The sequence below is a fragment of the Numida meleagris genome, chromosome 7 (assembly GCF_002078875.1).
Source record: "Numida meleagris isolate 19003 breed g44 Domestic line chromosome 7, NumMel1.0, whole genome shotgun sequence".
Classification (NCBI taxonomy): Eukaryota; Metazoa; Chordata; class Aves; order Galliformes; family Numididae; genus Numida; species Numida meleagris.
In genome coordinates this window covers 6,782,389-6,803,076 of record NC_034415.1, presented here as the reverse complement: position 1 = coordinate 6,803,076, position 20,688 = coordinate 6,782,389, and the positions used below count along the sequence as shown (strand labels likewise).

Here is a 20,688-nt window from a genome sequence, read left to right as displayed (position 1 = left end):
TGCAGTGTTGTATTATCTCTGTGTGATAAAAATACAATTACTCTTGGAAAATACAATTACTCTTGCCTTTGAGTATAAGTCCTTAATGTTGTTTTGAATGAATAGATGTCTGTGTAATCCCTTCTGAGCCTCTCCCTCTTAGAGAGAGGAAACATGAGGTCAAGTGCAGTGAAATGCTATTGCAGGGGAGGCTCTGCTGCAACAACATGCTCCTGAATTTCCCTCAAGCTAAGTTCTGCTTTTGTGATGATTTTTTTTTATTTAAGGTAATAACACTTGCTTCTATGGAAAGTGCTACTATTGTCGGGAAACAGAACCAGCTTGTGCAGATGGGGACGTCATGGAGGGGTCAGTGACTCTCTGGCTACCAGATGTCTGGCCTCTTCAGAAGCATCGGCACCCTTGGGGTAGGACTTACCGTGAGGGCAAACTTGCCAGGTATGAGACCATGATAAGGTTAATCTTTATACATGATAATTTATTCTAGAATTACCCTTGCAATACAACGGCCAGTTAAGGAGCAAGTCTTCTCTAAACCTGGAGTTTTCTTAATATGGCAGTAGAAGTCAAGAAGTCTGGGATGAGATTTAAATTAAAATGAGCAAGAAAGAAATCTTCATTGTTTTCCATGGTACGAAGTGCTGTCTTTTTCCTTTTTCTTTTTACGCTCATTACGTAACTCCACCATACAGTCACTCCAAGCTCTGCAGACCCAAGACTCCTGGGCCACTAAACCTGCTTTTGATACCATTGGTGCTTGGGGACTATGGTCAGTATATAAAAAATGCTTTCAGAGGAGGACAAACATGGAATCTAGTAGACTTGTACAATAGATGTAGTGTACTAGAGTGTATAAATTGGAGATCCACATATTTGCCATGGCCAGAGCAGACGGAAAAGCTTACTGAGCTCCAAACCAGCACTGTATCCTCGACAAGTGGAAAGATTTTTAGTCCGTGTTCTGAAATTCCAGTTGAGTTCCAGTGATGTGATTGCTCTCAGAAGGAGTCTCATCCAATAGACTCGTGAATTATTTTAGAGTATTACATGTAGAATTTGATTTCTGAGTAGCGGACGTGATCTCCTTTTGAACCAATCACAATCAGCTGTATTTAGGACATGGTCAATTACCGTACTGAACTGACTGAATTTCTTGGAAACGTGTTCTTTACTGAGGGACTGTTTTTTATCACAGGCTACCTGCTTATGTGGGGGGTTTACCTTTGCTGACTTAATATACATGTATATTAATAAATGAATATAGATTTTTGTAGTCTTGCGTAGTTCCATTGTTTTGCATCTTACTGTGTTGTGCTTTTCACTTTGCGAGCATCAGAAGAATGAAACATTCCAGATATCTTGCTCACTTTTTTTCTGCTTCTGGTAATTATGAAAGAAAATAACTGTAGGAATTTTCTTCCCAGTCTCACTGCTTATACTCTGCCCTGAGTTGGCCTCTTGAACATAATTCATATTGTGCCATTAGTCTACATAATTTTTAATGGACGTGTAATAGATAAAATCCCTGACCTTCAAAGTCCTAGGCTAATAAGATACTAAGAATGAGAAATAAATGTCAGAGAAAGATCTGTCCTGAGAATTCAATGAAAAATGAGGAGAACATAGTATATCTCAAAATTGTTTCAAAGAGATTAAGGTACCGATCTTAAGTAAAATAAGAGAAAAAGAAACGCTTGAGGGAGAGAGAGCTGGTAGCATAAAGGAAGTGTATGAAGTACAAGGAAAAACACATTTTGAGGCTTTTGCCTTGTGAGCTTGTGCTGTAAGTTGAATATGAGTTTGACCTGGATGCAAAAGAAAGAGGGAACTAGAGAAGTGCTAACAAAAGCACTGAGGAGATAATTTTTTGATGCTTTGGTTTGGATAACTGGGGTTAGGATGGGATATTGGAGCTCAGAGTCCAGAAGGTGAGGTTGGGGTGCAGGACAGTTATAGTTGTTCAATTCTGATCTTCTCTCGGCTTTTATTAATCTGTGTATTTTTGAGCATGTCAGTCTCTCCAGCTTTTGTTTCCTCCATTTGTTTCCAGTTCACAGATGGTTTAAGGCATTGCCAACTGCTATTTTGCAAAGGATCGCTTCATTCTTTACATGGAAGATGTTATAGATGTACTTGTTATTTAGATTGACAGATGGAAAGGAAATGTGCCAAAGATCTGGCTGATTTGGTGGTGGGGGTGAATAGCTTTGAAAACTGTAAAAGAAGAAAAGGAGAAAATTTAGAAACCTAGCTTTGGGGAATTGAGATGTGATATTTATGTCCTAAGTCTACAGGTGTGTGCATAGGCTATGTGTATAAGAAAAGGAGAGAAAAGAAAAGGGTTGAATCTTGCCAGCGGAGAAGGTGAGAGATTCTGAAAGGAATGTGTGGCAGAAAAAGGCAACTGGGAGTGGAAGAGAATGAACATACGTGGGGTCCTTCTCTTGAAGCCAGTGGAGATCATCAGTAACCATGAAGAAGTTATTTGCATCAGACAGGAAAAACGATCAGGAGGTTGCTGGAAAGCAAGGCCAATGGAAGCAGATCACAGCAGTAGAAATAGAGATGGTACTTGAAGTCTGCAGGAAATGAGAGGAGGCCAGTCACGATGGACATCCATCCGTGCCATGAGGCAGCCCAACCACTGCTGACTTGCAAGCAGTGAGTTAGCAAACTGACCTTTTTTGCTGGAAGTTGATATAAAACCTTTTAGTAAAACTGTGGCTTGCTCTGTACAGTAGTTTTACTCTTGAAAAAAACATTTTTGTCTAGCTCTTTCTTCTTTTAGAGTCTTGATTGCTGCACTCAACTTTTCTTTAAGTGCTGATGTTTGAATATCGGGAGAGCTGTAAATATGTGTGTGCAATGATGGATTTTTCTCGAAGATTTGGTTTGATTTCTTGTGATGGCCTACAGGTGGGAGTATGATGAAAGCTACTGTGATGCTGTGAAGAAGACTTCACCCTACGACTCGGGCCCCCGACTGCTAGATATCATTGACACTGCGATATTTGACTATTTAATTGGGAATGCTGACCGGCACCACTATGAGAGTTTTCAGGATGATGAAGGAGCTAGTATGCTTATCCTTCTGGATAATGCCAAAAGGTGAGAGTAAGGGAAATCCTGGTGGCCAGGCTTCAGCAGGTTTGAGGGCACACATTTATCTGCTCTCTGTGTTTTCTGTCTTTCTCTCACTTAGTTTTCCATTAGCAATTGCTTTTTGTGTTTTGTTTTGTTTTCCCTGAAAATCCAAAGCTTGCTTTCTTAATACTCACCAAATATTACGAGCTTTCAAAGGCTGTGGTACTTTGTGCTCTGCTTATGCAGTTATGAATGTTCTGGGTAAAGCCTTAATCAAACTACAGAAACTCTCAAATTAATCCAAGTGGAACTTCTTTATTAAAAGCAGCTTTTAAAGGTTTGTTTGCCTCTCCTACCCCAGAACCCCTCTCAGTTGTATCCTTCTAAGTAATGGAAAGTTATAGGATTTGCTGTGTGTTAGTGAGTGCCATAGTATAAGCAGATCTCTTTTTTGCTCTGGGTGATTTGGCATTCCGGATCTGTCTGCTGTATCAATAAAAGTTTAAAATGGAGATAGAGCTGACACTGAGAGCAAAATGTGGTGGAGGAGGAAAAATACTTTCAGGTGTGATAGCATTATTAGGAATGCCATTTTTGCAGAACCACACATTTGACAATATTTAAGAGACTTCATAAATCATTTTTTACATAAAACATTATCAGAACAAAAATGAAGTGTGTGGTAGTAACTGGGAGGAGGTGATGAGAAGTCCTTCCTGAGGCTAACCTTTCCTATTAAGTGTGTGTCTGATCTTTCCCCCATTTGACTTCCACATTATGGATTCCTTTCCTTCCCCCTTCCTTTGGTTCTAATGAGTCTGAAGAGGCTGAGTTGGGTATTTTGTCTTTATACGTTAGCCTTTTCAATAACACCCCTTCAGTTATGTCAGCAGGATGTGTTCTACCTTGAGATTGCTTAATTATTGCTGCTTTCAGATTACAGTAGGTGAATTTGGCAAAAAATGGCTTTCTGTAGTGCTCTGGCAGTGGGCTGGAAGGGAGCTAATTTGTTAGTCACTGGAAGTGAATATAATAGTTGAGGGTCACGACAGACCTTTCTTTATGGTACGTGCTCGTAGTGTTACAGAAACACTTCTGGTGGGGCTTTACAGGCCAAGAAGTAAATTGTTTTCTTGAAAGCTTAGGTAGAATTCTTTCTGCTTCTTTGGGATTAGTGTAGGGAAACAGCTTTTTAAAGCCACTAACAACAGAATTGTTGGAGAAGAAGAGTGCCAGGCTCATAGCTAAGTTATCTTTACTGAGGGCTGAGGGGAAAGTTCTTTGTTGAAAGCAATGTTACAATGAGTGAAACTGGCAAAAAAAAAAAAAAAAGTATTTAGATGAAGGCTAAAATACTATGAAATTCTTTTGGCAGATCTCCCTTAGGAGGTGTGATCATGAAGTGTTAAGCTTGATCCCCATGTACACTGAACTATTGATCTAAACTTGGCAGTCTAAACTGGCACATGGCTACTGTGTCATTCACTCCCTGTCCAGCTGTGTCAGACAGACCAAACTCATGCTCTGTGTCCAGAGTACTACTTATTCCTTTCCTCTGCTTTACGAGAAGAACTCCATTTCCCAACTCCTCTGAAGTTTGTTTCCTGAGGTGCCTTGATCTGATGAAGATCGAGGTACACTGATGTTTCTCCCATGCATCTGGGATGTTAGCTGATGCTGATGAGGATTATTTCTGTAATTGGTCATGACCTGGTGTGTATTTTAATTTAAATGATTTGAGCTATTGGAGCATGAAATTGCCTAGTATGGATTTTTGAATTCTTTACAGGTCTGTTGATGTTGAGAGCAGTGTTAAGTGTTCAGCTTGTTTACTTTTTTTATTTTATTTTGCTTTTCAGCTTCGGCAACCCTGCCCTGGATGAAAGAAGCATCCTAGCTCCTCTTTATCAGTGCTGCATGTAAGTGAAACGAGAGATGCTGTTGACTTTACTTACGCAATTGCTGTCCTTAGATTTGCAATAAAATTAAATTTGAAGCTTTCTGGCAACCTGAAAATACTCGGGTACAATGCTTTCCTATTTTGAAGTACTGTGTGTGTTTGATGTGCTGTCATTGCTGAGGAGGCTGAGAAATGCATTTTTATTAAGGCAGTAAATCAGGCGGCATAGGAAGCAGTCTCACCTCCAGGTCACTGGTTCAAGTGTGTCCTTGGTCATTATGGCAGGTGCTTTGCATCTGCAGCTGTCTGCATCCAGCTCCTGTTGAATGAAAGCTCATGTCACAGTTTAGAGTTCTCCCTGACAGAAACTAAGGCCTCATCCTGTGGCAGCTGAACTGCCTTCATTTCCAAGTGTTCTTTCTAAGCAAGACTGGAGCACTGCTCAGGGTGTGGCTTACAAAATGGCTTTCAATTTTTGCAGGATTTTGTTTTCGTTTCAGCCTTGTAAGCTATATTTCTGGCTCATTTTTTTCTTAATGCCTCCTGGCAGTTGTTTTGTTGTCCCCTCTCTCACCAGGCCATCACTGCTTCTCATTAACAAGTAGTGGATACGAGTACCATGAAGAAAAGTACTCTTATATCCATTTCCTGCAGCTGTTACTTCAAGATAACATTGACTCCTTTAGACCTTCCAAACTAAGCCTCTAGCTGAGAGTTCCTTGAGGGTTGGGGTTAGAACATCCACTGTTTGTGGATGGTTCTGTCTCCTGAATTCCTCAGGGCCTGGGAAACCTGGCAGCCTGAGCTCTCACCCCTGCTTGCTCCAAGCAGGGCTCTGTGCATGCTACAGTACACCTGACTTACGTTGTGAAATGTTTTTGCAGAAGCCATAGGAAGAACAATTAAACTAAACGCTTTTCAGATTCTTTAGTTTTCCTGTGCTAATTTTAAATGCATTTTTAATTTCCTGTTTTATGAGAATCTTTCGGAATCCTTCTTATCCGGAGTCTCCCAAACGCAAATAGTAGAGAGGTTTGTTTAACAGTCTTTGCAATTCCCTGCTTTTCATCCTTTCTTCCGATACCAGGCAAATGCCATTATAAGAAGCCATATACCTAATTTTTAACTATTGGGGTATTATAATACTTACTTGCATTGCCTGTTTCTTTGGAGCCCATCAAAAGTGAAAGAGTTTAGACCAGTGATTCTAAAACATAAAAATGTGCTGGGAGAATCCCGGGAGATTCCTGGAGCAGACCATTTAGGTGGGCTAGCACGAAATGGTTAATGGTAATTAAGCAAAAAGATCACTGACACGTTCACTTTCTGTGGAAGGTCAGTGACAGACTTGTGTCCTTTGTGATTAATAGTTGATCGGTGATGTTCTTCCTGAAGTAACGTGAGTTTTGTTTTTGCATTAACAGCCAGACTGTTGATTTTGTATTTGGAACTTTGTCTAGAAGGCCTCAGGGCTGTAGAAATTCCCTGCTAGGAGCTGGAAGTGTTCCTGTATAACATAAGAATTACATCCCATTAGATTCTTGCTTTTTCACTGTAAGTTTTTAAGTTACGCCTAGATATTGCCTGTGCTGCACTTATATCTGGGCCCTGCTATTCCCAAACCATTTTTGTATGTAAAATCATGATGTGACAGGCTCCCTCAAGAGGCTGGCCTTAGCTATCACTGATGGGACTTTAACCAGACAGTGGTATCATGCTGTGTTTTGTTTTTCTTCTGCAGCATCCGGGTTTCTACCTGGAACAGACTCAATTACCTGAAGAATGGAGTACTGAAGTCTGCCTTAAAAACTGCTATGTCGCATGACCCCATCTCACCAGTGCTTTCTGACCCTCATCTGGATGCCCTAGACCAGCGGCTTCTCAGCATTCTGGCTACAGTGAAGCAGTGCACAGACCAGTTTGGGCCAGATGTTGTGCTGGTGGAAGACAGGATGACACTGTCTCATTTGTAATTGTAGTGGAACACAGATGAAACTCCCTCTTTAAGAAACAAACAAAAAAAAAAAAAGAGAGAGAGAGAGAAAAACAGCACAATCAGTTCTGAAAGGCTGTGGCCAAGATGGACTGAAATGAACAGGAAAGCTTCCGAGCCAGAAAACAGAGGTGATGCTGGCTTTTACCTTGGGCTGACAGCAGTGAGAGGTGGGAAGTTTGAGCCTTGCACGGCTCAGTACCCGTGAGGGCATCTTGGCCATTGTGGTGTGTCCATTGCCGGCAGTGGACGTTGCACTGGATAAAAATGGCTCTCGGTGTTGGTGGAAGCGTGTGGAATACAGACACTAATGTGTGGACTGATTTTAGAGGGGACAAATGGAGATGAACGGTCTGATCCTCCTCCCTTCCTCCCTTCTCTTCCCCGCATACACTCTTGCGAGTTTTGTTTGATTCAGGGTTGTACATAATCAGCTGTGAGCTGGTTAGGTATTTTATTGCTTCTTTAGAAAATGAGGAACCGGTGAATAAAATAATTATTAGACTGAACGGTTGCACCCCTCAGTGGGTGGGAGGTTCTTCAGAATGCCATTGGGCTGGGAGAGGTGACCTCAGCTCAATTGCCCTCTCCTCAATAAAAACTGGGAAAGGGGGTTGCCTCTTGTGATAATGTTTCAGGTTTATCACTGAAGTCCTATCAAAGATTTATGGCACAGGGTTGAAGACTTCGAGGAGGACAGGGTGGTTATACAGCACTTGATAGTTAAGGGGTTAAAGTAAGTTCCCACACGTCCTTCACTGTTTTCCATTGGTAAGGAACCTGGCAAGGTCTGAGTTAGGGAAACACCCCTCCAGTCCTATGTCAATATTAACCAAATTTTCATTATATTGTAGCTGAGGAGGAGGAGGACAGAGTTTGTCCTTGGAAGCAGATTCCATTTAGCGAAGTCGTGCTGCTTACTGCATGCCCTGTTTAATTTGGAGAATCTGGACGTGCCGTGCTGCTGAAAAAGAGGTATATTGATAGACTTCCCAGTAACCTACAGCCATGGGAAGGGCCCTGAAGAGTGGAGAGAACCCTGAGCTGTGCTCTTTGCTAATCATGCACGGAGAGAGCTGCTTGCTGCTGTAAGCACAGCTCAGTGCTGCCGTTCTGTGGAGCACCAGCAGTTTTTCAGGCCCACCTTCTGCCTGACCTGTCTTGTGGCTGAGCTCTGAAGCTGTGAGCACTTGCAGTAAGAATTCTGCCTTGCCCAAGTGCTTCCTGCAGCCCCCACTGTGCTATTCTGGTGGGGGTGCCCATCCTGCAGTCCTTGTTCCTGATGGTTTTGCTGGAAGGTGAGGAACTGTCTGTGCAAGTTGGCTTTGCAGAGCAAACCAGCAGCACTCCTCTGTGCCAGTCCTGTCATCCCTCAGCACTGTGTCAGTCTGCACTGCAGATGAGCTTGTGCCCCATAGAACTTGTCACACTTGTGGTAGATCTGAATCTGTCTCCAGAAGGGAAGCAGCTTCCATCATACTTCCAAATTCACCAGCTTCACATCAATTTTCGGTTCAGGCAGCGTGGAACTTAGAAGTAAGAAAACTGATCCCTTCCCAAAGTATTTCATATTATTGGATTTATGAGCTAGAGCAACAAAATGTCAGCTTAAGACCTTTTTCTTGATTTGTCTGTCAAAATCTTCCTGGCTCTGCAGCAGTGTGACAGGCAGATAAGATGAAGAGCTGTTTCCTGTTGCTTGCACCTGCTGCCATACCTGATCAAAGAGGTGTTCATGAAAGAGTTTATTTTTAAAAGGAATTTATTTTGAACTCCTTGTACTGCCTGAGCAGAGTATCTCAAAAGCAGAATGAGACTGTTTTCCTGAAATTGGCTTTTGTGTTCTTCTAGCCATCTTTCAGGCTTGGCCACAACACAGACTCACCCCACAGTCAGGTTTGGAGCTAGAGTTATTTGTTGGTGATGCTAGTTAGGGGTAACACTGTCATGGTAACACATGCAGCCAGCTTTTTGGACACCGGTGTTAAATGGGTGCTGTACTGGATAATATAACACATGCATTAGAAGCCGTGGTTCTTTGTGCATGTGTGCCATGTGGGTGATGCCTTGTGCGTCCCCTTAGCACAGAGCCAGGGGCTGGCAGCTGGTGTGAGCAGGGGCAGGGGCCACCAAGGGACTGACCCTGTCCATCGCTGCCTGCAATGCCATGGCCTGGAGCATGCAGGCACGTGTCAGTGGTTGATGCTGACATTGCTGGGAGGTACTGTGGGCAGCAGGTGGCTGGTGAATGCTTTTATTCTGAAGCAGAAGAGGCTTATACCGAGGCATTTGGACATAAACTTGTTTCCCAGAAAGTTCAAGAGGATTTACACAAAAGGGGAGACTGTAAAGCACATGAGTTTTTTTACTTCTGTTTTTGAGCACTTAATGTTTTGGGATGGATCTACAAAAATTTCAAGTTTTGATTTGACCACTCTTAGTCATTTACATTTGACTTTTAACAAAAGATTCCAAAAAAACATCTCTGTCTTCATGAAATGAAAGTAATGTCTGTGCTTACGCTTTGTTTGTCATGGGCCTCTACACCAAATGTTCTGCAGTCAGATCAGTCTTGGGGATAAGTTTTCCATCAGTATGCGTATCAAAGATTTAAAGCACTGTATTGGTGTAGTTGTAAGCAAAGGGCATGAAATCAAGCATCGTAATGTAGGAGTAAGCAGGAGATAGGTGCTTTCTTTTTCTCTTTTTTTATTTGTGTCATATTGATGCTTCTGGTCACAGTGAGCACCACTGGAGCTTGGTGTTCTGCAGCAGGGAGGAGGAATCAATTCCTCTCTTGCCCTGGAAGATCCAGTTTTGGCAGTGATCATTGTTTTGTTTGAATGGGGAACCCTGAGAAATGTTAAACGCCAACTGTAGCCATCGCAAAGGAAATAAGAAGCAGCACCCACATGCAAACCAGAGTCTGCTTGAATCTCTGGAAGCAGTGCTGCTCGCGAGGCAGGTGTTGGGTTCTTAGTCGATGAGGGTTTCGTGGCACTTCTAATTCTTGTTCACTTTGCACACTGTAATTCCTGGCTCCAGATGTTATGGAACGGTTTTGTCGTGGGTGTTAGTAATATCAGAGCGCTTGAAGCACAGAAATCAAGAACTAATTAAAAAAAAAAACAAAACAGCAGATGGCTGATGATGCTCTGTCTCCTCCTTCCCAAGTCAGCACTCGAGCTGGTGGAGCCCCTGAGACTGGCTCCTCTTCCAGCAGCTAGAGAACTGGAGTGTGTCTTGCCAAACAAACTTCAACTGAAAAATAATAATTTATTAAGAAGCTAATTTATTTGCTGTGGCAGCTGGAGCAAGATGCTTGAAACAGACACCCCTGTTGGAGCTGTCATAGGATTGCCCCTGGGAACAGCTGCACAAATGGAGTTTGCTAATAAGAAAACAGAGTGCAATCACAACTTTCTACTTGTATCCCCCAGGGTCAGGTTCTGCATAAAGGAACATTGTGTGAATAAAGATTTTAATAAAGCAATGCTGATGGATTATTTAAGTCTCTCTCCTAGCCCACCCCCTCCCCTCATTCCAACACGTACTGAGTTGAATGTTTGAACTGTTTTGCTGCTGGTGTTTCATGGTTATTCCTTCACTGATACTTGTTAGTGGCATTTATTCCAGAAGTGCATTTTCAAGAGTGGGACCAATGCACAGCTTGGTTGGAAGAGCTGGTAAGGAAGGGTTGTGCTTAAGAAAAGTGTTCCAAAGTGATGCTAAACAGAACATACCTAAGCTTAAATGCTCTTCAGGGAGAAAATGTTTTTTTTGCTTTAGAAAATGCATTCCAGGGCCCTGCATGTGCCAAGCACCCAGGCTGATGTCTTGGTTGTGTCCCAGTAGGCTGGCTTTGTTGTACAGAGCAAGGAGCGCGTATTTGTTTGGCAGCAGATGCATATGGAATTGGCATGCGTTTGTGGTTGGCTTCCCTGAGCTCTTACTGAAACCCTGTTATGAGATGGGGCAAATAAACAGCCATCCAAGAGCTGTTCCCACAGAGCTCAGGGACTGACCTAGCTGGACCAGAGCTTGTTTTTGCAATAGTAAAACAACTGTGAGCATTTCAGAGGTAGGAGGTGATGCTCACAGCTCTCAGTATCAGGCATGTGGAAGCAAAGGAAGCCACTGGGAGCTGCTGCGTACTTGTGATGTCTACATGAGCTGTGCTGGCCCCATGGCTTTGGGGACAGGCCCACAATGGCCAAGGCACTGTGCTTGTGGAAATGCAGCGCAGGTCTCTGACCTGCCCTGGAGCATCAGCAGCATTGCCGTGCTAAGCCTCCAGAAGCTCCTGCTTTTTCTCAGATTGCAGTCTCTCTGTTGAACTCTTGGACTTCAGCACTGCTGATTTCTGTGAGAACTGATTTAGGATTTAATTTTTGTTGCTGGGGGCAGTCCTGGGGTTTTCATAGTTCCCAGCATTGCGTGGTGACAATTTTTCATATCTCCTATCTCTGTCTGTGAGATGTCAGTTTACTTCATGAATGGGACACAGTTCTTTGCTTGTATATAGGCAAGTCAATAACTGGTAAAAATTGCAGATGCTTTTTGGCATTGAAAGGCTGCAGTAGCTCATTTTGAGAGTTTTTAGGACTGCTTTTTTTCAATGCTTTGTTGCGTTACTCCTGTATAATAGTGGATTGGTTGGGCTTAGTAATGGCGGAAGGTTTTAAAGTGTTTCTGATTATATAATGAACAGAGTCTTGCAGAAGAATACACAGAAACAACTTTGAGCCAGAAAATGGTTTTGAAAACTAGCACTTTTCTTGCATGTCTTTCAGGTTCTTTCCCTGCACATTTCTATTGATTCTAAAATGTAGAAATGGGGGAAAAAAAGGTAGGTTCTTACTGCACGTATCCCACATGTGGTACTCTGTTGTTTCTCCTTTGCAGCCTCAGTATTTTTAGGAGGCTGGGGGTAGGACTTTGTAGGAAAAAATAAATCAAGGGGGATCTCCTTTATTCCAGATCTTCTCTTATTTACTGATTCAAAGCACAGAAGGATGGATGCTTGGCATTTCCCCATCCAGCAGATACAGCTGCAGGATGAACTCCTGACGGAAGCTTTGCTCTGAGTGCTTGCACCGAGTTGCTAGGCGGTGCTGAAGAAGGCAGATGTAACCACACTTTTTGCAGTGCTGTTCTTCCATTCTCTTTAGATGCCCTGCAGTGTAAGGCCCAGCCTGACCCGAGATCATGGATTTTTAATCAGGTGGATATTGCTCACCAGGACTGCTGTGGAATAACGCGCAGCGAGGTGAAAAGCCACGCATCCCGGTGTTATGCCAGGGACTGGGCAAACCCCAGCAGCTGTCTTCCTCCCGTGAGACCAGCTGAAGGCTAGCAATACTACAGCAAACCCCTGAGACTCAGCAGAGAGAGGAAAAAAGCGATGACGTCCCAGCAAGCTGCGCTAGGGCACTGAGTGCTGTGCTTCCCAAGCCAGGTATGAGCCAATTTGTCCCAGTTCACGGCTCTAGGAGTTCTTCCACCCTTCTGCACGCTCTCATCCAGTCCTTGGGCATCACTTCCTGCCTGAGGCCCTGCAAAAGGAACTGAATTATTCAGGAAGGGTGGATTTTTTTTTTTCCTCATGTTACTTCACTTTATTTTGCTTCAGTGCCTTCTTAACCACAGAGCCTGGTCAAACAAAGTGTATGTAGTTGGCAGGTTACTGAACAGCAACTCTCTTTTCCCCCTCTAGCTCTTGAAGCGTGCCACGCTTAAGTGAGGGTGACATCCCAGGAGCTGTGCAGTAGCACCATGGGGCTGGTGTTGCTGGGGGACTTTCCTTTTATATTTTTCAAGCTCTGTTCTTTTGGAACATGGAAGCATCTCTTTCTTTCTGTGAAGCCTCTCTCTTCTGGTAGGCTCTTCTCAGCTGATGGCACTGCGTCTACAGTGTTTTAATTTTGACTATTTTATGTGCCTTGATTTTGGATTATAGTAATTAGTGTTAAGGTTTTAGCCTCACAAATTATTTCTTAAGCCGGAGCCATTATGTTAATCAACACAGTATCTTTCTGCTGCAGATTTGCAGTATTGATAGCCACCTGTAGATGGAGATCTGCTCCATGCCACGCCGTGGTCATGCTGGAATCCTGCTCCCCATCACCTGGACGAGTGAATTGCATTTAAGGATCCGCTTCATTTTCCTGAGCACTCGAGATAACCTTGACGTTCATCCATGTCTGAAGCAGCACATCTCGGCCTTGTCTCGGTTAGGGTAAGTTGTGGGCATCCTGATGCTCACCAACTCGTGTAGCTGTTAGTTCCTTACAGTAAACCAGCAGTGGGTACAGCCTGGGGTAGAATGCAAGTTACAACCCTGTACTTATCCACTTCTCGTCTCCTCTGCACAGCTGAGTTTGTGCACTTGGCATGACAGCACTGACTGCTCCTCCTTTAGAGGGCAGAAGCGTACCCTTCCTCCATTACGTGCTCCCAAAACTAAACCCAGGCTTTGCTCGGGGTCCCGAAGTCTCCTGCTTTAGCAGGAGCAGCCCTAAGGCCCCATACAGCTCATTGGCTTGGCAGCTTGCTAGAGAAAACTGGTTGATGGTGGTAACGGGTTGTACTGCGGTTCTCCGACGTGATTTCATGGTGGTTGTGTGCTGATGTGAACTTTGTTCCTGGCTGCTTGTGTGGAGCCCACCCCAGCTGCTGTTGTTTGGATGCACTGGTGTGCAAAGATGCACTGATGTAAGAATTACTAGGTGGAATCTCTTAGTGTAGATAAGGAACGTGACACACAGCCAGTGCTGCACAGCAAACCCATCCTGGAGCCAGCAACCAAATCTTTCCTCCCAGAGCCTCACCTGGTGGCTGAACCCCAGCAGATGTCCCCAGGAGCACCCCGCTGCCTGATCGTGCCCCTTCTCATTTCTGTGCCCTTGCAAATGAGCGCGGTGAGCAACAAGCGGCCAGCTCCGTGCTGGGGACTGCGAGGCGGGGGCCTTCCCGAAGCCCCACCTCGCGTCTCTGGCATCATCTGAGCATTCTGATTTGCATGTGTTTTATCTGCAGTCCCGTTTCCCTGCTAAACTCACACCCCAGCACGCCGCAGGGAAGGTCCTAACCCCAGAAACAAAACCCGTCTGTGTAACTGCTCGGCGGCGGCTGCCCGGCTCAGGTCACCTGGCCCCGAGCTGTGCGCGGAGCGGCCATCCCCGGGGCAGGCTTTGCTGCGTGGCGCCGGAGGAGGAGCCGTGCCCGTGCCGCGGCCCGGCCCAGCGGGGCAGGCCGGGCTGCCTGGCCTCGGCCGGCCGTGCCCCCGGCCCGCGGCATTCCCCGCTGCCGCTGCAGGAAGTGAGCTCACAGCTCCGGCGCTCCGAAGGGAGGGCGGGAGCCCGCGGGCATCCAGCCCGGCCGGCAGGAGGATCCGCGCGGCCATGGGTAGAGGCAATCTGCTGTCCCGCCTGGGGCCGGCCTGCTGCCTGCTGCTGCTGCTAGGGGGCTGCGAGGGGCTGGGGAGCCCCGGGAAGCAGCGAGAGGAGCGGCAGAGCGCTGCGACGGAGGAGGCACCGTGGGGCAGAGCGAGGTACGAGGCGGTAAAGAAGCAGCTAGGAGCTGTGGGAGCTCTCTCCAAGCAGTACTGGGAGTTCCTGGCTTGCAAGGTGTGGCAGGAGGGCTGCGAGAAGAAGGAGGAAGAGGAAAAGACCAGCCCCGGCCCAGGTGAGCTCCTTTCTCTTCTGTGCCTGGGGAACAGTAGGGGTCTGCACCTTGAGCTCCCATGGGCGCTGTGGGAAGGGGTCCCCCATTGCTCGGCATGCAGTGTGCTGGGGAGGAGAGCGTGCTCCTGCCCAGCCTGGCTCTGTCCTCGGTGCAGCTGTCTGCGATGGAGCCAGCTGGAGCCCATTATCCCTCTCCCCATCTGCTTCCCTGCACCTGGGCAGGGTGGCAGTTAGCTTGGGAACACCTGGGTGCCTGTGCACAGTGCAAGAACGAGGCTTGTTTCTGCTCTGACCTTTGCAGGCTGGAGCTTGCCTCTGGTGGGCCAGGATTACTTGGAGATCCTCTCTGCCTGGTACTGCAGTTTTGGCAAGTGCTGCAAGACAGGAGACTGCCGGATCATCAACAATGTCACAGGTGGGTGCTGCGCTGACTCCTAGGACAGCCCAAACACTTTTCTCTGCTTCCTTTCCCTGCTGTCTCCTTTGTTGTTGTCATTCCTCTAAAAAACCTGTTTAGTAAGTGATGCATGTTAAAGGCATTTCTGGGAGGAGGAGGGGCTGAGCCAAGTCCTGCTTCTCCTTACTCGTTTGCAGTTCTCAGACTGCAAGAAAGTGCAGTGCTGTGGTTTGCATCAGCCCTGCCTTCACCCAGCAGTTCCATGTGCACAGGGATCCAGCCCCGAGGCAGGAGGGTGTCCCAGGACCTGTGTGCAAGCCCCATGCAGGTGTCATTCATTTCCCACCCCTGAAACTTCTGCTCTCCATACCATCTGCTGGGTAGTACATGAGGCTCAGGAAGTACTACACAAAGCCTTGGGGCTTCAGTGCTCCGTGTAGCAATCAAATGCTTCCTCCAGTTTCCAAAGGAAAAAAGGAGTCAGTGGAAGATCTGTGTCTTTTTGTAGTCAGAGGATGTGTGAGCAGCCTGCCTTGTTAACCCTGCACCAATGCCGGCTCAAGGCTCCCCTTGAACAGGAGCCCCACCAGCAGGGCTGTGCGGGCTTGGTGCTGTGCAACATCTTCTCTTATTCCCAGCAACAACAACTGGGCTTCTAGGTTAAGGCTGAACTCTCGCTGTATTTCCTGCAGGGCTAGAACTGGACCTCAATGGGCAGCTCCACGGGCAGCACTTGGCCAAAGAAGTTGTCGTCCGGGCGGTGCGAGGGTTCCTGCAGAGCTCACAGCCACAGAAGGCTCTGGTCCTCTCCTTCCACGGCTGGTCTGGCACTGGCAAGAACTTTGTGGCCCGCATGGTAGCTGCTAACCTGTACCGGGACGGGCTGAAGAGCGAGTGTGTCAGGGTGTTCATCGCGCTCTTCCACTTCCCCCACCACAAGTACGTGGACTCCTACAAGGTGAGAGCTGCTGGCATGGTGTCTTGGTGTACTGGGTCTAGCTGGGATGGAGTTGGGTATTTTTCATACCAGCTATACCATGTTGTGTTTTGTAAAAGCAGAGCTAATTACACTGGTGTTCTAGTTATTGCCGAGCTGTGTGTGTGCACAGCTTCAAGATTTTCTATTTTTCCCACTCTGTCCCTCAGCTAGTAGGTTGGGGGTGCACAAGAAATGGGGAAGGGGTACGAGAGGAACAGCTTACCATAGGGATGTCCCATATATCATCATGCTCAGCAGTAAAAGCTGAGGGGAAGGGGTCTGGGTAGGCCCAGTCCCTGTGCCATCTCCTGGTGGTGGGCTCCTCACTCCTGCCTGCTGCTCTGCAGGTTCAGCTGGAGAGGCAGATTAGCGAGACTGTGCAGCTCTGCAAGCAGTCCCTGTTCATCTTCGATGAGGCAGAGAAACTTCATTTCGGCCTCCTGGATGCCATCAAGCCCTTCATGGCTCGCTCTGACGACGGCCAGCGAGGAAACCGGAGATCCATCTTCCTTTTCCTCAGGTAATTTCTGGGCCTCCGAAGTCATGTGGAGGGTCGAAGCCACCGAAAGTGTGTGATATGAAGGGCTTGGAGTGCAGAGGTAGGGGAAGAGATGCCCTGCTTCTCCACGGAGTGGTTGCCTCCATGGCCAGCTTTCCTTGTTGCTGCTGAGGAGCTGAGGCCTAGCTAAGCTGGTGCCTGGGCACCGGTGAGGTTCAGAGTTAGCGTGGTGTCATCCTGTACCTTGCATGGCCGAGCAGGGAGATCCTGCACTACAGGGAGCACAGCTGGGACTGCAGGTCCTGGTAGGACGTGGCTGTGCCATGTGGGGACGTCCTACTTGCCTGGCCTGGCTGGAGGCTGGCAGATGGGGATACTGTATTCAGTTCCCCTCTCTGTCTGAAAGGGCAGTTGTACCCCACCTCGTACCGTCCAGGCAAGTGTGCTGACCTCCAAGCTCAGTGGGTTCCCTAGGGAAGCTTGTCTGCTCATGGAAGACCTGACTCTGGGCCTGGTGCTGCAGGGCTGACCCAATGCATCCTGCCCACTCTGGGCCTCTGGGTAAGGTGAGCATGCTGCCAGCTGTGTGGAGCTGCCCTGGCCCACCTACCTGGCACACTGCACTGCTGTGGGGACAGCAGGGCACTGGGCAGTGCCCACGTCAGCCCTTTTGTGTCACCAAGTAGAGGAGCAGGGCGTCTTGAACTGCAGCCATGTGTAATCAGTCCTGGGGGGGTTTCATCATGCCTGGTGGCAGTGTGACACAAACCTGTTGTCACAGGGCTGGCTCTGGTCCAGGCCTTGTCGAGATGTGGCCTGGACTTGCAGCTGTGGCTGGGCATGAGTGGTGGGAGCAGATAGCCACCACTCAGCCAAAGGGAGCAGGGTGGTTATGAGCTGTGCTGGCAAGGTGGCAAAGGGAGGCGGTGATGGCTTCTTCGTTTTGCCTCCCCTCCATTTGTGGGATGGGTCTGGAGTCTCTGACACATGAGGAAAGATGAGTATGAGACCCAAGTCCGCCACACAGAATCACAGAATCATTTGAGTTGGAAAGGACCTTCAAAGGTCATGTGGCCCAACTCCCTTTCAATGAACAGGGGTGCCTACAGTTCAGTCAGGTGCTCAGAGTCCCATCCAGCCTGACCCTGGGGGTCCCCAAGGATGAGGCTTCCACCACCTGTCCGGGCAAGCCCAGCTGGTTCCAAGCAGCGCCGGCTCCTTGGTGGGAGGGTGCTCAGGCCAGGAGCTGCCTTCTGAGGTGTGTGGGCTGCCCTGGGAGCCTCGCTGGCTGCCAAGACCATGTGTTCCCTACCAGGCAAGGTCCCTGTCCTGACCCTTTTCTCCTCACGGGACACCTGCCACGTGCTCTGCCCTCTAGCCTGGACTTGGCAGTGGCTCACTGAGGGTTTGCTATGGAGCCAAGTGTCACCTGAGGGGTCAGTGGCTTCCCAGACAGGGCAGGGTACTGACAGAAACGAGGGTTCTGTTGGCTCCTGTTGCCTAAGAGAGCAAGCAGCTGCCCCGGGCCTGGGCTGGCAAGATGGAAGATAGCTGTACAAATTCCTTCAGAACACTAGTTCATTTGCGCAGATGTTTCAGGTGCTGATTGGGCACAGCAATTCCTTTGTTGTGAACAGAATTGCTGAGCTCTGCCTGTAGAGGAGGCTGCTGGCAGCTCTGAGCAATTCAAGCCTGGTGGCACAGTGGAGTGACTTCCCTTCTGTCTGCAGCAATATTGGTGGCAATGCCATCAACGAGGTCGCCCTGGACTTCTGGCGAGCCGGACGGGCGCGGGAGGAGATCCCCATGGAGCTCCTGGAGCAGCAGCTGCGACTGGAGATGCTGCAGCTTGCAGGTAGGAGCCAGGGTGCTGCAGCAGGCAGCCTGCCCAGTCACAAACCTGCCCCAAAGCATCAGGCTGAGGGCTTCTTATGAGGAACTTTGTGCTGCAGGAACATCTGGAAAAGTGTTGATGTACCCCTTCCTTCTTCCACGTAGCTCAGCCTAGTGAGCATGGCACCAAGGCACATGGGAAGAGGAGCTGAGTCATTCTTGCTCCCCTTCAGCCCCGGAGGTGCCAGCTCCCAGATGGCTGAAGCTTGTTTTGTCTCGCTTTTTACTGCAGAGAACGGTTATGCCCGCAGCCACCTCCTTGAAGAGAACCTCGTTGATTTCTTTGTGCCATTCCTGCCTCTGGAGTACCACCACGTGAAGCTCTGTGCACGAGACGCGTTCCTGGCCCGTGGACTTCCCTACACAGAGGCAGCCCTCGATGAGGTTGCCAGGATGATGGTGTTTGTCCCAAAAGAGGAGAAGCTTTTCTCTGCACAGGGCTGTAAATCTGTATCACAGCGCATCAATTACTTCCTTCCTTGAACACCAGCTGGGACAACATCCCTGGTGAAGGTGGTTCTGCACACCAGGAGCTGCTCTCCTTGCACGAGGTCAGGCAAGCAGATCACCCCCTGCACGGGGGCAGAAACTGAACTCTGTAATACTCTGAGGGCTGCTCACAGGGAAGGCAGTGCACCCCGCCCAGCTTTAAGGTTGGGGTACCAGCAGGCTGAGCTCGGCTGGGTTTTTAAGTCCACATGGTGTTTCTCACTCCCTTCTTTTACCCAGAAGCAGTGATTTGGTTGTGCTCACAGATGCTTAATTTCATGTGAGTGGGGGTATTGTCAGTTTGTTGCCCAGGACAGATTGATCCAGCAGCAGCCATGGCCTCATCCCTGTCCACAGCTTCCTCAGTCACATGAGGAGCTCTCAGATTACACAGAGCAGTTTTGCTGCAGCTGAGTTTTCTTCTCTGTCACTCTCTTGCCATCAGGAATTGTCTGGCACTGAGTGCCAGGGTCGTGATTTGTGCAGGGTGAGAAAATGGCTGCTTCATCTCCTCTGGAGATGTTAAGTCTACAGCGTGTTGGTTTGGAGTGACCTTCCCTCCCCTCTCGTCTTTTGTTCCATGGAAGCAGCTGTGGGATGAGGTGAGCTCCTGCTGAAATCACTTCTCTGAGCCATTTGGTGAAGAGCATGTTTGCTGCATTGCAGGAACTGGTTTGGGCAGAGACAGACATGGGCAAAGGGCAGCTGAGGAGGACAGTGGGTGAAAGAACAAGTTGCAATTGAATTCTGGTTTTCAGAGCTGGAATAAGAAAATTTCCCCCCCCCCTCAGAATGTTGCATGCTTTGGGGTTTTGGCTGGTATCAGCATTACTACACCACGGAGCTGTTTGCTGTCTGGGTACTTGCCAGGTGATAAGAATGTTAGGGCAGGACCACAAAATTTCAACAGTGCTACAGGAATCGCTTTGTGACCTCTAGGTCAAAACTCCCTTCCAACACAGCTGCTGTGTGGAGAGGTGAATCAGCACCTGCCAAGGACGGGCTCAGCTACCGGAGCGCCGCATGTGCGGACCTTTGATCTATTTTAAGCTTGGAACCTCTCAGCAGTGCCAGTGATGAGCAGCATGGCTCCAGGGACAGGCTGAGCAGGCTGCGTGCTGTTCTGCAGCCTCTGAGGTCGCTGCTATCCTAACGAGGCTGCGTGGTGCAAGGCAGGGAGGTGAGCCAGCTGCTCGTCGTGCTTCTCTCTGTACAAAGTTAGCTTAAACCTGGCTGCCGAATCGAGGCTGAACTATAGTGCCACATCTACTTTTATCAGACATTGCTGAGAGTTGGTTTATGGATGGTCATTTCATCACAAACGTCAGTCCTGGAAACAGCAGAGAGAGGTGCCCAGGGGAAGGCAGCTCTGAAGTGAGGCTGCAGCCCTGCAGAACAGCACGGCTCAGGCTCTGCTTTACAACCAGCTGATTTGCTCGGTCACTTGTGTAAGCCAGTGTGAGGTTTGTGGGGTTTTGGTTTTTTGAGCAACTGGCCTCAGGTTAGTACGGTGCAGGTTAAAAATAAAGCAGTGTCTAGGCAAGGTTTTTTTGCCAATAAAATATTGCAACCTTTATTTAAAACAAAATGCAAATTGGCAAAACTTTGTGGAACGACAGGCAAAGAGGCCCTTCCAAGGGCCTTATTTACATCAAGTTTAACACTGTTCGCAGTTCACAGTCAGACGATAGTGAGAGAATTAAATTAGAAAAACAACCAAAATATATTACAATAACAATTAAAAACAAAACAGCTGACAACACTGTAGA

The 20,688-nt window shown here is 47.7% G+C and overlaps 2 protein-coding genes across 4 annotated transcripts in view; both read left to right on the top strand.

Annotated features, from left to right (window-relative positions):
• FAM20B (FAM20B, glycosaminoglycan xylosylkinase) overlaps positions 1-10,470 on the top strand; it is a 22,060-nt gene extending 11,590 nt beyond the window's left edge. Inside the window, exons 5-9 of one of the 3 annotated variants that reach the window (XR_002441149.1) lie at positions 267-438; positions 2,917-3,108; positions 4,944-5,003; positions 6,726-7,108; positions 7,832-10,470. Coding sequence is in view for 2 of the 3 variants with exons in the window: in XM_021404664.1 (XP_021260339.1) it covers positions 267-438; positions 2,917-3,108; positions 4,944-5,003; positions 6,726-6,957 (656 nt within the window). In the remaining variant the exon portion in view is untranslated. Of the gene's footprint in view, positions 1-266; positions 439-2,916; positions 3,109-4,943; positions 5,004-6,725 lie in introns of all 3 variants that reach the window. The other 2 variants (XM_021404664.1, XM_021404663.1) reach the window with 2 other exon arrangements.
• TOR3A (torsin family 3 member A) lies at positions 7,832-20,688 on the top strand. Its single transcript, XM_021404665.1, has 8 exons — positions 7,832-7,952; positions 12,149-12,435; positions 13,022-14,663; positions 14,964-15,077; positions 15,752-16,017; positions 16,386-16,558; positions 18,268-18,392; positions 18,663-20,688. The coding sequence occupies exons 3-8, from the start codon at positions 14,381-14,383 to the stop codon at positions 18,911-18,913; spliced, it is 1,212 nt and encodes a 403-aa protein (XP_021260340.1). The 5' UTR covers positions 7,832-7,952; positions 12,149-12,435; positions 13,022-14,380; the 3' UTR covers positions 18,914-20,688.

Excerpts from the sequence above, each read along its gene's own strand:
- TOR3A (XM_021404665.1), top strand. The coding sequence starts at position 14,381 with ATGGGTAGAGGCAATCTGCTGTCCCGCCTGGGGCCGGCCTGCTGCCTG. Across the intron at positions 16,018-16,385 it reads AGTACGTGGACTCCTACAAG|GTTCAGCTGGAGAGGCAGAT; the intron begins GTGAGAGCTGCT and ends GCTGCTCTGCAG. Across the intron at positions 18,393-18,662 it reads GGAGATGCTGCAGCTTGCAG|AGAACGGTTATGCCCGCAGC; the intron begins GTAGGAGCCAGG and ends TTTTTACTGCAG.